Consider the following 14,384-nt stretch of genomic DNA (forward strand, 5'->3'; position numbering starts at 1 on the left):
GTGACAGCACTGTATCTCCCCTCCTCCGGGCAGCCCCAGGCTTCACAGCTGGCAAAGCTGGGAGGGCCAGGAGTGGGCCAGTGAGGGGCTGGACCAGGAAGACAGCATTAGGAGATTGGAGGGGGGGATGGCTCAAGGGAGGGGCGTGCCTACGGCTGAGAGCATCAGAGATGCTTCGTGGCTCTGCAACCCTGGGCAAATGCCTGTCCCTCTCTGGATATCAGCTTCCCTAAGTCTATTTGGGCTATTATAATAAAATACCATAGACTGGGTGGCTCATAAACAACAGAAATTCACTTCTCACAGCTCTGAAGGTAGGAAGTCCAAGATCAAGGCACCAGCAGGGGCCTTGAGGACCATCTTCCTGGTTTATAGCCTGCACTTTCTGCGTCTTCTTCGGGTTGAAGGGGCTACAGAGCTCTGCATGAGGCTCTGCCCTCAAGAGATGATCACCTCCCAAAGGCCCCTAATACCTTTGCTTTGGAGATTCGGATTTCAAACTATAAATCTGGGAAGATCGGCAGCGGGGCTGGGCCACAGCACAGCCCACCTGCACCCTCACCTCAGGAGATGGTCCCTCCTCCTCCAGGCTTCCCTCCAGAGCCCCAAAGTTCAGTGGCTCCAGGGCCCTGGGCAGCAAGCATGGCTACTCTTTTCCCAAAGGTCCCTCTAAGTCAGGGCCCACCCCTGAACTGTTGTGGGGCACAGTCACTACCCCTTCCTCCCAGGGACCCTCAGGGCCCATGGAGGGGGTGGGGTGAGTGGAGAGGTATTCGTCTTTGAGCTGTTGTGATTTTTTTTTTTTAAGATTTTATTTATTTATTTGACAGAGAGAGCACAAGTAGGCAGAGCGTCAGGCAGAGAGAGAGGGAGAAGCAGGCTCCCCCCTGAGCAGAGAGTCCGATTCGGGGCTCGATCCCAGGACCCTGAGACCATGACCTGAGCTGAAGGCAGAGGCTTAACTCACTGAGCCACCCAGGCGCCCCTGAACTGTTGTGATCTAATGGTGGAATTTTTGGCACCAAAGCGGGAAGAAGGCAACTTCTTGGTGGCCCTGCGACACTTCACTGAAGTGGTCTCTCTCTCCAAGCCCTTAGAGGGGGGCTTCATCAGGACCCCAGACCCTCTCCCTGGACAACACACACAGGACCTGCCACATAATCTGTGGTGTGCAGAGTTTCAGGATGGCAACAGCAGAGCATTAAACCAGGTGGGAAGACCCCTCTGAGTGTGGGACCCACGTGGCAGGCCCATGAAGCTGGCCTGAACCCACACAGTGTGTCTACACACGCTTCTCGCTCTCCCTGTAACCTGCCCAGAGGACACACTGCAGGCACAGCCACCGGCTCTTACAACGGTTGCTCGCGGTTCCTTCCTCCCTCAGGCTCCCAGGTCTGCACTACCGTGGAGCAGCAGGCTCACGTGGCACAAGGGCTGGGCTTCCGGGGGCTGGGAAAGTGGGGCTGGGACAGCAGGCACTGGGCTGCCAGTCCACCGCCCTCCCCACCTTGTCCTTACGCAGCAAAACAGCAAAAGGGAATTGTTCACCTCTTGGTCTGGGCTGAAGGAGCGTGACAGGTGATTCTCTGACTGGAGCAGGGCTAACCGGGAGAAAACTGTCCTGCTGATGCAGAGCTGGTACCCTAGAAGGAGGCAGAGGCTTCCTTTTTGGGGGAGATTCAAGCCCAGAGGTAAGTGCTGGACGTGGGGCAGCTGGTGCTCACAACACAGGTACCAGTGCCTGGGAGGCAGGGTGTCACATTCAGGCCCAGAGGCCACCTTCTCTGGGTCCCACTCCCAAGCTTTTCTGTTGCCTGCTGGGGTAAGGTCTACTGGAGCTAAGAACAGAGAATGGGCTGAACTCACTGCCCGGAAGCAGAGCTGAAGCCTACCATGGGAGGGTCTATGGCACCTGCTGCGCGCCACTGTGAGGCATGGGCTCCTGCCCAGGGAATATTCCTACTCTGGGGTATGGGTAAGCTTGGGTCTCAGCTCTGAACCAGAGTTGGGGGTAAGAAGGCACTAAAATCAGCCCTTTAGGTCCTGGAAGGGGTGACGAACCTATGGGTAGTGCCCAGGGTGGCAGACATGGTAGACACCAGGCAGGCAATCAGGGTGTCCAGGAGTGGAGCCAGAGTGCAGAGGTACAAACCTCCTGTGCATGTCAGCAGGGGGTGTGTAAATGTGTGGACAGCAGCATTTTAGAAGGAGTGTTAGGATGGGGTCTTGCATGTTGATCCCATCTTGCATGTTGTACAGAGCTGCTGATGCTGCCTTTTCAAGAGGGGGTTCCAAGGGTCAGCTGGCTTTTGGGGTCACATATCTGGGCCCTCAGTCCCTTCCAGCTGGCTCAGACTCAGGCTGGGCCTCAGCCCACCATTGGGGGGTGTCAGAACACATAAGGGCCCTCTTCATAGCACCCACCCCCACACTTCAGCCTGCATTCACCGGTGTCTGGTAGACGGGGCAAATGTGAGACACAAGAATGGGCAAGTTCACTCGTTTTCCTTCACCTGCCCTTGCTGGCTTTCCATAGGGCAGAGCTGCCTAACAGGGCAACTCACTCCCTGACCCCACCTGGTCCAGTCCCTGGCCCTGTATAGTGAATTTTCTGATTCTCCAGGTTGGTGGGGCCCCTGTTCTAAGCCTAGCTTGACACCTTCCTGATGGAGAAAGGTGCTGCAGAGAGAGAGGGCTCACCTCCTGAACACGTTGGTGGACTACATTTCCCAGCATGCCCTGCCTCATGTAACCATGTGACTCTGTGTTAGCCAATGGATGGTGGGCAGAGGCCAGGTCCTTGGAGACCTTCTAGATAATCTTCCATTTGTGCTCATTCCCAGTGGGCTGATTGGGGGGTTGAAGTCCCAGGCCAAAACAGGAAGCCACATGTTAAAGACCTCAGAGTCAGGGTCTCTACATGAGTTCAATGAGCAGACAGAGCAAGAAAAAAACTTCTATAGAGTTAAACCACCAAGATTTCAGGATTTATCTGCTACAGCAGACGGCTGTAATGTAGGCTCTTGATTGAAGTCACTTGAGGTCCAGACCCAGCGGGGACACCCCCTCTTCCCAGTCACCCTCTCTGGGTGCTGCAGAAAGGGGGAGGACGGCAGGCAGCTGGGGGAACAGCTTGAGCCCTGGGGCCCTGCCCCTACAGTTCCTCAGCTTCCAGGGCCTAGACCCTCAGGTCAGAAGGAGAAGACCAGGGACACCCAGATGCCCTCAGACCACTGGCCCACTGAGCCTCGTGCCCCCATCTCACTGTCAGGAATTCTGCATGGAAGGTGCTGCTGGGGCAGGAGGCTTCTTCTCAGGGCACCATCCTCCCAACAGGGCCCTCTGGCCAGTCCTCGGGATGAGATCAGACATTTCTGCCTCAGCCCTAGGACCTGGCTGCTGCCCTCTGCCTTGGGTCATGTGAGGGTTGGGAGTAGGGATCAGCTTGGGGTGTTCTCAGAGGTGTTGGGAAGCACGCCAGCTGCCACCTGGTCCTGATGCCACAGCTGTTCAGCCAAGCCATTGAGCACATGGGCAATGTCGGCTAGCCCGGCCCGCCCATCCAGAGTGCGCCCATCTGCCAGCCGCCGCCCTGGCACACTCTTCACTCGCAGGAGCGGCAGTCCCCAAGCCTGCCGGAAGGCTGTGAGGTCCCGCTCAGGCACATCTGTGTGCATGTACTGGTCAAATCTGCAGGAGGGTCAAGGAGCCTGGCCGGGTACCTCTGTGTGCCACCTCATCACACCCAGCCTTAGCCCTCCTCCCTGGGATGGTGGCAGGGGGGAGCACGCCTGCTGCCTTTAAGATAAAGTCCATGGGACTAGACCCCACAGCTGGGCAGAGGCAGGGTTCCTGATCCCCTTGCTCCATGCCTTGCCAAGTGTGGCCTCTGACCGTCCTAGGGGCCACCCAAAGGATACTTGGAGCCGATGACCATCCTGACAACACCAGGGGCCTCGCCTGCTACTCGGGCCAGCTGTCCAGGGAGGTCTTCAAAGGACGCACGGTCGGTGAAGGAGAAGAGGAAGAGGAAAGCATCTGTTTTCTCCTTGCAGGCCTGGGTATGGAGAGGCTGATGAGAGGCTTATAACCACAGGCCCTAAGAAGTCTCAGCTCACTTCCTCCCTCCGCAGAACCAGTCCCCACTGCCAGCTCAGAGCTCTCCCACCTGGGGCAGCACCCTCAGCCTGTGCCCAGATCTGGCTCCTGCAGATCAAGCAGGCTGGGCTCAGACACTCAGATTCCGAAGCCCATCTCAGACAACCAGCTCCTCCCGGACCCTCCCAGGCCCGCCTGTCGGCTCACCGGCAGCATGTGATCGAACTTTTTGAGTGCAGACTCCCCACAGTCCCAGAACTCAAAGCGGAACATGACAACACGGTCGCTGGCCTGCAGCTTGGCTGGCCAAAATACCACAGTGGTCTGGATGCCTGGGGAGGGTCAGCCATTCAGCATGGGGAAGGCAGAGTGGAGAGGGTTAAGGGGACCAGGAAGGAATAGAAAGAAGACATGTCCCTGGTGGGTCACCAGCCTGAGAGGGAAGGCATAGTCACTGACCTGGGAGAATTCTCAGTCTGATGGGAGAAAACACCTGCCTAGATAAGCCTCCAGCTTGCTGGAGAGATGCAGCTTAGCCCTAGACGAAGCAGTTTCACTTGTATGCACAGGGGACCCAAAGGTACAGGATACTGGATAATGTTGCAACCTGCTGGCCAGCGTCCAGTGGGAGGACACACGAAGGGAGGGGTAATGCTCCCTGAGCACCTCTCTTGAGCCAGCTCAGTACTATCTCTAGTACTTTGGGGTTGGTACTATTACCTCTGCTGAACAGAGGAGCCAGATGTAGGCTCAGAGAAGTGAAGTGACTTTCCAAGGTTGCAGAGTAAATGGTGGGACAAGGGCCAGTCTCTCCTCCATCCCAGGCAAGGCCTCCCTGGCTGGACTCACCAGTGGTCTCATGGTGTATGACGGGTACCTCTAGGCCAGCCAGCTTGGCCACCAGCGCTGTCTTGCCCACGCCACTCTTCCCAGACACGAAGATCTTGTAGCTGGCTGTGTCAATGGCCACGGGTGGGGGCAGCACTGGTCGCTCCAGCAGCCCTGGAACAAGAAGGGAGCCAGAGGGGGTCAAGAGGTCCGCCCCACCAGACCCAGCAACTCTAAGAGCTTTTCAGTGCCTGCAGCCATGGTTTTCTATGCTCATTACAGAGGCCTGGGACACAAGGGGGGTCCCTGGATGAGCCCTGCTAAGAAGCTCACAGCTCACCTGTGCTCTATGAGCGGCACCAAGACCTACTCCAAATAATACCAAGTTACTTGTATCTGAAGTTGGATGCACGAGATTGTTTTTACTGATACTATTATCCCATGTTCTAGATTTCCCACACGTAAAGGCAAGGTTTTTCGTAGTTTTTCCTCAATGGAGAAATATTAGCAAAAATATTCTCAATTACTTCAAATAAACTCAGTACAATCAATAAATCAAGATCTTTATGAATCCTTTTAATTTGAAAAAAAAAAAAAAGAATTATGATACATCCATAGGCTTGGGATCTGAAAGTCCTAAGTTGTGGGCTGCCCTCTCATTTTCTGGCCAGAGCTGAGCCCCCACAGCGGATGCCAGGCCCCTCTGCTGATGTCAGCCCAACCCTGGGTGAGTTGGCTCATCCTGGGAAACATGAATGTCTTGTCTTAGAGACAGCAGGTTGTAGAAGAGGCATGCCTCTGATTACTAGGCTGGACCTTGGAGAAGTCTGTAAGGTATACTGCTGAGGGTAATTGGGAGTCTGTTGTATAACGTGCCCAACAGAAGGCCTGGCACAGGGTGAGAACTCAATCAACAGCCTCTCTGGTGACAGTGGTTCTTGGCAGCGTTTCGGCTGTTTCCATGTCCCTGGCTCTGATGATGGAATTAGCTCTAAGGTGATTCGGGGGTGGGAGCCCCAGAGATAGGGCTTCCAAGGGTCTCCAAGGTTGAAGAGTGCAGCAAAGCAGGCCCTCACTGCCCTACTTCTTCACTCTCCCCAGGGAACAACAGGTGACACTTCTCACCAGGGAGTGACAGGCGACAAGCCCGGGGGTCAGGCACTTACCAAACACCCGTCTGCGGTTCTTGCGTAAGATGCAAGCCAGGTACTCCTTGCCCTCAGCACTCTCGTGCCAGTCTGGAACAATCACCGAGCCCGGGGCAGGTGGTCTGGCCATGACTGGGCGACCCGAGGGGTAGGGAGATGGCAGAATGCTGAGTAGGGGATGGGAGACGGTAACCGTCCTGAGCTGGACCTGTGATCCCACTCAACCTGCTCTCTGACTCTCCTCCTTGGGGTGGGGGATCAGTCACGGCACCCCACCCTTATCCCCATTAACGCTATTGGAACCCGGGCTTCCTTTCACGGTCCTGGGGAGTTACGCAATCCCCGTCTCCCTCTTATTACCCAGAAGGTGCAATCCCATAGTTACTTCCCCATATTGCTCCCTGGGGGATACTCATCCCATTCATTGCCGGGGGTGGGGGTGGGGCATTTGCAGAGCCCTCCCCTCCCTTGTCATCTCCGGGCGGGCGGGGTTGTTACGTGGCCCTGCTTCTCCTCTGCCTCGATCCCGACTACCTGGGCCACCCAGCCCTCACCATCAGCGGGGCCCGTCGGCGAACGGGCCGGTGAAGAGCTGGTCCCTTTAAAAACCCAGCCCGCGCCCCCACCGCTTAGCCCGCTCGGGTACCTTCCGCCCGGCTCGCATCCGGCCTCGGAGCCCGCCGCCCGCCCAGGCGCGGGTGTTTGAGGCGCATGTGCGGACGCTGTTGTCAGGGAGACGCCGGGGGGCGGGGCTGGCCCCACTTGACAGTCCGCGGCTACCTCCCGGCGGCGACACCCAGGGCAGAGCCTTCCACCCTCATTGTTCAGTCCGATCCCCCAGGCATTCCTCCAAAAATCTGATCAACTCCCGCGTCTCCAGGAGCCTTCCCTGCCTCTCAGTGCCTCAATCTCCCTTCAAGAAAGTGGAGGTAAAATACTATTGCCTCCTAAGGTGTTTTGTTTTGTTGACAACAGCGCTCGGCCCATAGCAGTGCTCAGTAAGCTACTATTCTTGCTGTTACTATCGCTCTGTTAATTCTGCTCGCAGGACCTAAATGATGAGTTAGACACCTGTGGCTTCACCAGTGGGGAACCAGAAGCTCAGAGCGTGACGGACTTGCTCAAGGTCTTAAAAATGAGTCAGAGGCCCACAGGATTATGCTGGCCGGTCATTCATTTATTGATTGATTCATCCCATTCATTCAGCAAATACTTACTGAGCACCTACTATGTGTCCGTGCACCCCGCCCCCTGGCCCTGGCAATACAGAGACTACCAAGACCTGCTCCCCTCCCTGAGCTGATATTTCAGCACTGACGCCTACAGCCCCTCTCCACTGTTCCAGCAACAGGCACCGGCCTGTTTCCAGAAGGTGGGCGCTCAGGAAATGCCCGCTAGTGGGACTGGGTGTGGGTGGGTCCTTCCTGATAGATTGTCTATTATGCTTGATTTTCACCAGTATCTTCTTGCAGGGCCTTCACATTGGGCAAATCCCTGTTTTGTAAGGAATAATCTATAAGTTAACTTTTATTGAAGGCTAACTAGGTGCCAGACGGTGGGCGCTTTATAGCGGTGACCACATTTAATTTCATAAACAAGCCTGTGGAGGAAATATTATCCTTATCTTTTACAGATGAGGAAGCTCTCAGAGACAACGTGGTTATCTGAGGTCACATCATACAGATGGTCAGTGGGAAAACTAGACTTGGAGCCCAAGTAAGCCTTCTAAGTCTAGAAAACTAGACTCTGTCCTGCCAGACTGGGTCTCGCGTTTTTTACCCTCTGCCCCCAGCCACTAGGAGGGCTCTTCTTGGTAATGCTGAAAGCGTTTGAGGGCCATGAACCCGCAAATGACTGTGGCTCCTTATGTCCAAGAGAGTAGAGGGGATGTGGCCGTGTGAGACAGGGCGCTCGCTTTCAGCTTGCTTCCACAACAGCCAGGCAGAAACACAACTGAACACCAGTTCTTACAGGATCCTGCAGCTCGAAACTCTCGCCCACATTCCCAGGTTGCTCAGCTTCCTTTCCTGCAGGTCTGACCGCATCTGCCCAGAGTCAGGACTGGTCACAGTGTGTGAAGCGTTCTCCCTCCGTGGCAGGGCTCAGATCTCACTTATCTGAGTTTCCAGACTTCCTATTTAGCCCTGCTCTGTCTTGGCTCTTGGAGGTCTCAGAGACAGTGTAAGGAAATGAAGCAACTTGGCAGAATGAGCTTGCCGGTTCACCTGGAGGCCGAAGGTGAAGTCCTCTTGGACAGAGAGGGAGGCTGGTGATCAGAGGAGCTACTGGCCAAAGGTTCCTAGGGGAATGAGCCTTCACTGCCTCAGGAGCCCCAGAAAGGACACCAGTGAGCAACAGGAGCCTGTTCCAAACATGGATTCTTGGGGCCCATCCTCCAGAGATTCTGCTTTGGGGGCTGGATGGGTCTGTGAGCTTGCACACTTAACAAGAGCCCTGGGCAGTTCACAAGGTGGGTTCTGAAGCAGTCTGCGGGGGCTGCCCTAACAGAACACCACAGACTGGGGGGCTTCAACAACAGAAACCTATTTTCTCACAGTCCTGGCAGCTGGAAGTCCAAGCCCAAGGTGCCAGCAGGGTTGGTCTCTGATGAGGCCTTTCTTCCTGGCTTGCAGACAGCAGACGCCTTCTCTGTGCACACTTGTTCTTGGTGTGTCTTCGTCTTCTAAAGACACCAGTACTCCTGGGTCAGGGCCTTGCCTGATTACCTCTTTAACCTTGATTACCTCCTTTAAGGCCTATCTCCCAGGAAGTCACATTGGGGGTTAGGGCTTTACCATATGGATTTGGGTGGCGGGTGAGGGGGGGGGCACACAGTTCAGTCCGCAGCAGGGCCACAGATCTCACGTAAACACTGCTGCTGGCAGCAGGAAGCCAGTCGAGGGTTAGAGCTGGGAGTGAGGTGGTTCAGAATTTCATTTCAAGAGGATGCCTGTGGACTGTTCTGGTCTGGTGAGTTCCACTTTCCTGTGCCCACTCTGACCACTAAGTTGAGGGTCCTCCAAGCAAGATGCTTTTCCTTTTAAGGCCTAAGGTGAAGCAGGTTGGCCATTTATCTAAAGGCCCTTCTGATGTAAAACTTCCCAATTAATCCACTCATTTCTCATGGTTTGGTCTCTCTCCATCCCCCAAGTTGATCGAGCACCTTCTGGACAAGGCCCCATAAGGCCTGGAGAGGACTTATCAAAGCAGGGAGAGACAGTCACCTGCCTGAAATAGATGGCCCAGGGGGGCAAACACACAGGACTTCGGGGGCGGGGGGGGGGGAATGGGACGCCCAGGGAAGGTAAGTGGTGAAGGGACATGGGTTGTGTTTCTCTCTCTTCTCTGCCTGGACACTGCAGCGGTGTCCTGCAGGGTTTCCCAGCTTGCCTTCTGGAATACCACAGAGGCACGAGAGTAGTCTTTAAGCAGTGTAAATCCAGCAATGCCACACCCATGCTTCCAGTTTTCCAGTAGTTTTCACTGCACTCAGAATAAATCCAAACCTCGTGCCTTCAAGGCCTTCTGTAACTGGCTCCTCGTGCTTTCAAAGGGTCACCCTCTTCCCCTTGCCTACTGCACTCCAGCGCGCCCGGCCTTCTGTTCCCACACAGTGCCCAGCACGGCGCTCTCTCCATCTCCCCCCTAACCTCCTGTGCGTGGGCTGCCCCACCTGCCGGGAGCCCTGCCCCCTCCCGCACTCACGGACACGCCCTTCCTCCCTCCGCTGACTCCTTCACATCATCCTGTTCATGATTCTGAAATTTTACTTTTTTTGTTTTTTTAAAGATTTTTTTTAAGTAATCTCTCCACCCAACATGGGGTTCGACCTCACGAACCTCAGAGTAAGAATTGCATGACCTACCAGCCGAGCCAGCCAGGCGCCCTTTGGTTCTGGAATTTTAAAATTTATCGTCGGTCTCTCTCACCAGAACATAAGCTCCATGAGCATAAGGGCCTTTTTGTTCTGTTCTATCCCCGTATCCCCTCCACCTGCAGTCACGAAGGACCACAGACTGCGGCTTACGCAGCACAAACGTGTCTTCTCACTTCTGGAGGTCGGCAGTGAGAGAGACAAGGAGTCGGTAGGGGCGGGAGGGAGGATCTCCTCCAGGCCTCTCTCCGGCTTGTGGGTGACCGGGCTCTCCGCAGGTCCTCGCACTGCCTTCCCTCCGTGGAAGTCTGACTCCAAATTCGCTCTCCTTAAAAGGGCACAAACCATACTGGATCAGAGCCCACCCTGATGGCCTGGTTTTAACTTAATCACCTCAGTAAAGACCCTATCTCCAAATATGATTACAATCCGAGGTATTAGGGGTTAGCACTTCAGCATAAGAATTTGGCGGGGCGGGGCTGGGAGGGGCAGAAGGACACAATTTGGCCCATAATAATCTCTACCAGCTGGAGTATGTCTGACCCAGTAAAAGCTCAATAGAAATGTGTTGGCTGACTGGCTGTGGCTGCAGCTTGGGAAATGGCCTGAAGAGGGCGCACCGGGAAGGAGGACCGGTTAGGAAGCTGGGCGAACATCCCAGGCCCGAGGGGATGCAGACGGGTACTTGTCAAGTGTGGACAAACACACCTTGTGGCAGGCCAGACGCTGGGAAGGCCACTGGGAAGTAGATACGGACCCTGCCCTTGTGGATCCCACACTCTGGTGGGGACTGCGATTAAATAACCAGGCAACTGCACTTAGAAACAGGACAGCAGGGTAGAGAGAAAGGGCACACTGGAAATGTCTAGATCCTGTTTAAATATAAAATTTGGGGCTGAGCTGCCAAATTATCCCCAGAGAGTTCTTCTGAGCCTGGAATGTGTGAGGCCTGCTTGGCAGCAAGGCTGGTGTCCTTGACCTGGACAGCCTCATGTATCACTTCCCTGCTTACAGCCCTCTAATGGCCACCCACTGCACCTAGAGTCATGGCCACCCCAACCCCTCCCTCCCCATGGCCTAAAGGGCCACCTGCAACCTCTGCCTTCACTCACATACTCCAGACATGCTGGCCTTTCCTCTGCTCCTTGAACTTGTCAGTTTCATGCCTGCCTCAGGGCCTTTGCTGCTGCTGTTCTCTCTGCCCCGCTGCTCTTACATTCGGGTCTCAGCTAAAATGTCACCTCCTTGGAAAGGCCTTCTCTGGTGAGCCTAAGCCCATCACATTTTGTCACATCCCAACTTTATAATCCTCACGGTCCTCATCTGGAATGGTCCTGCTCAGCTCTTTACCCATTTGTTCCTTCTCCCTCACCCCCCACTGAAATGTCAGCTCCACAGGAAGGGTCTGGCACACAGCATTACATGCTTGCTTAAAGCAGGAGTGGGTGCCGGCCTCCTGTTCTCTTGATGTAGTCAGCCGCCAGGGGCTGAGTTTTCTCCCTATACATTTAACATCCTCTTGTGGTCGCCCCCACCTGGGTCCAGACCCCACGCCTGCCTGCCTCTCATCCCCCTCTCCAGTTCTGCCCTGTGTACTCAGGTCACACTGACCTTCCTCAAGGTCCCGGAAGGGCGGGTCACACTCAGATTTCTGTGCCTCCGCAAAGGCAATTCTCTCTACTGGAACACCCTTCTCCTTTCTCCCTCTGGCACTGGCCACAGCGCCTCTCACCCTCCGTTCTTGGGATTCCCTAGCCCTTCATCTGATTTCTTTCCTTCTAACGGGAGCAAGTACAAGCTCTTACCTTCACTGAAAAAGAGCTTTGTTTCCTGACTTGATTTAATCTGTCTGCAGCCATTTTAATCCAATAGTTTCCCGGTGAACTTAAATTCAGTTGACTTCTCATTCTCTACAGTTTTATCTCAATCTCCTCAAGGTTGTTTCTTTTTGTCTCCCCCTCCCCTGGCCCTGGGGCTCATTTTCCGTGTGTAGGACGGGTTACCCAAATGCCAGGGAAGCACGTGTGGGGAGGGGAGCACCCTCTCCTTGGACATCCTCTGTTCTGGACCCTGTGGGTCTCCTGCTCCAGGGAGAACTCTCTTTCAGAATTCCGCCATGGCCCCATCTGTGCTGGCCTCTCCTCCCACTGTGGCTGGTCATACGCTTCTTTCCCTGCTACATCTGAGGCAATAACCCCTGGTCATCAGATCCATATGGCTCACTCTGCATTGCCCTCAGCGCTTCTGATATGCCAGATCTCCCACAGCTCCTCTGCACTTGACCTGGCCCACAGTGAATGGGTCTTCCCCAGTGTGAGGCCTGGAGGACAGCCGACATCCTGCATTACGGACTGCCCCAGGCCAGGCCTGGGGTCCCCCAGACAGACTTAATTCTCATCTGCTCGCTGCCTCAGTTTAGTGGGGGTGAGGCTGGGGTATGGAGAAACCCATCTCTTAGCTCTCTCTGGCTTCCGAACAGCTCTCCTGCCCGCCTGGCTGTTGCTTCCAGACAGTTCTTTACCTTCTTTGTGTCTTTTTAGTCTGTTACCTAGGACTGTCTTCGGCTTCTGAAGCTCAGTGAAACAACCTCCCTGGTTGGTCAGGAGGCTGTGGGAAGCTCCAGGCGCAGGCCTCTTTTTAGCCATCTGTGTCCCTGCGCCTCGAGGGCCAGTCCACGCTCAGGCGAAGGTGTGCGGGAATGACTAATCCCCAGGGCAGTGCTGGGCTCTCGTGCCCTTGCTGATGGGTGGGCAGGAGCTTCCTTCTTCCTTCCAGGTTTCTGCCTGGTAAGGCCTGGACCCCAGCCCTCTTTCTCTTTCCTACAGTGGGTGGGCAGACAGGTGCCCCGGTGGGGAAATGGCACACTCTGCCAGCCCGCTTAGGCATTTTCTTCTAACATCAGCTCAGCTTTGTGAGTGCTGACAGGGCCTGGGCCCAGAGCCCAGCCTGGTGGGGAAAACACTGGTTTTCCCACAGCTGGGGGCTGGGGCAGAGAGGGCAGGGAGCCAGCCTGGGGGTGGTGCTCAGAAATGTGGCAGAGTCCAGGGATGGGGTCCTACCCAGGCTTTACCAACAGAGAGAAGGGAGAATGGGCATTTTTCTCCTCCAGCCCATTCAGTTTCCCTCCGAAGTCGGCCTCTGATAGAATGCCTAGGATGCAAAGCCTTTCACAGGGTGCCCCCAAGTGGTCTTCTGGGGAAGCACACCCACTCCACAGATGAACAATTACTGCTGAATTGCTAACCTGTGAGGCTAGCCTCGACCCAGGTTAGTGATAAAACTGAGGCTCAGATGGGATCAAGAGACTCCTATGTGACCTTTAGTTGTGGGATGACTTGTCTCAGCCCAAAGTGACAGTACCAGCTTTTGAACCAAGGTGTTTTCTGGTTGAAAGTCAGCCCACGTCCCTGTCCTGCAGCCTCTCTAGGCTGAAAGGGCATGGAGGGGTCTCTTGTCCCATTTTTGATCTGACGCACACATCAGCTCTGTCATTGCCTCCCATGCAAGTTCCCAATCTCTGAGCACTTCCGTAACAGTGGAAGCATGACCTCTCAGAGCATCTACAAGAGCTCTGGACTACTGCTGGCTGTGGTCAATCAGAGTGGGGAGGGGACAGTTATGGCCACTGAGGGCAGAAGGCGGACCCGGGCTAGGTATGCTCCCCCATCTCTGGGGAGGTGGTAAGGCACAAAGAAGCAAGGGTGGACACCGGTCCCCTGTGGTAGCACGACAAGCAGACCAGCCTGCAAGATTTGGAGGTGATGCCTCCTGTCCTGCTGGATATGAGGGTGCTCAAAGGTTGGTCTTTCAGGGTTCCCCAGATGAGGGTGATGGGATAAGCGATAGGCTACAGGACTCGCTGAGGGTAGGGACATGGGCAAGGCCTCGGTCTCCTCGTCTGAGTCAGTGATTCCCACACCGCTTACTCACAGAGCCAGTTAGAAAAGTAAACCCAAGTCCTGGGAAGGAGAAAGGGCAGTGTCGAGTGGCCCTTTCCCTGTAGGTGCTGTCATTTAGACCTAAACGTGCACAGGCCTCTGGCCCATCAATACCGAGGGGAGTGGCCCGGGAGTCTCGTGCTAGAACTGCATGGGAAGGCAGTGGCCGCCGCCTCCTGCCAGGCCTTGGGGGAATCATGGATCTTCTCTGAGGTGTGTTCTCCCTGACACTGGCATATCCTCTCTTCTCTGTTCCCACGCACCCTCTGACCTGGGGCCGATCACACTGCTGTCCTCACGTTCAGGTCATCATCTCTGGAGCAGGAGCATGGCCCGTGGTGGGACAGACTACATTAGGATGCTGTCTGGGGGGCTTACAGGCCAACCTATCCTGAAAGCTGAGTATGTGGGGTCCTCCCCAGGCACTGATGTTTGCCTCCTTCCGCAGGACCACAATCGCCCCGGCACCCTACGCACTAAACGCCGCCTCCTCTACAA

The 14,384-nt window shown here is 55.3% G+C and overlaps 1 protein-coding gene across 4 annotated transcripts; it reads right to left on the reverse strand.

Annotated features, from left to right (window-relative positions):
* Positions 1-2,965: 2,965 nt before the first annotated feature.
* On the reverse strand, positions 2,966-6,792 carry CPLANE2 (ciliogenesis and planar polarity effector 2). 4 transcript variants are annotated; one of them, XM_004741391.3, is made up of 6 exons: positions 6,721-6,792; positions 6,093-6,206; positions 4,948-5,100; positions 4,306-4,430; positions 3,921-4,057; positions 2,966-3,690 (listed from the first exon to the last, which is right to left on the reverse strand). In XM_004741391.3, the coding sequence occupies exons 1-6, from the start codon at positions 6,785-6,787 to the stop codon at positions 3,441-3,443; spliced, it is 846 nt and encodes a 281-aa protein (XP_004741448.2). In that variant the 5' UTR covers positions 6,788-6,792; the 3' UTR covers positions 2,966-3,440. The 4 variants fall into 4 exon arrangements, with proteins under 4 accessions (XP_004741448.2, XP_004741446.1, XP_004741447.1 ...); XM_004741389.3 differs by having other exon boundaries at positions 6,093-6,241; XM_004741390.3 differs by lacking the exon at positions 6,721-6,792 and adding an exon at positions 6,629-6,711 and having other exon boundaries at positions 6,093-6,241.
* Between the last annotated feature and the right edge of the window lie 7,592 nt (positions 6,793-14,384).

The sequence above is a fragment of the Mustela putorius genome, unplaced genomic scaffold, assembly GCF_011764305.1.
Source record: "Mustela putorius furo isolate JIRA1106 unplaced genomic scaffold, ASM1176430v1.1 tig00003853_pilon_pilon_pilon, whole genome shotgun sequence".
Classification (NCBI taxonomy): domain Eukaryota; kingdom Metazoa; phylum Chordata; class Mammalia; order Carnivora; family Mustelidae; genus Mustela; species Mustela putorius.

What these genes read in the sequence shown, in the direction of transcription:
- CPLANE2 (XM_004741391.3), bottom strand. Translation starts at nt 6,787, where the DNA reads ATGCGCCTCAAACACCCGCGCCTGGGCGGGCGGCGGGCTCCGAGGCCG. An exon ending in AGTTCGATCACATGCTGCCG is followed by an intron (nt 4,058 to 4,305) that starts GTGAGCCGACAG and finishes CTCCATACCCAG; the next exon opens with GCCTGCAAGGAGAAAACAGA. An exon ending in AGGATGGTCATCGGCTCCAA is followed by an intron (nt 3,691 to 3,920) that starts GTATCCTTTGGG and finishes ACCCTCCTGCAG; the next exon opens with ATTTGACCAGTACATGCACA.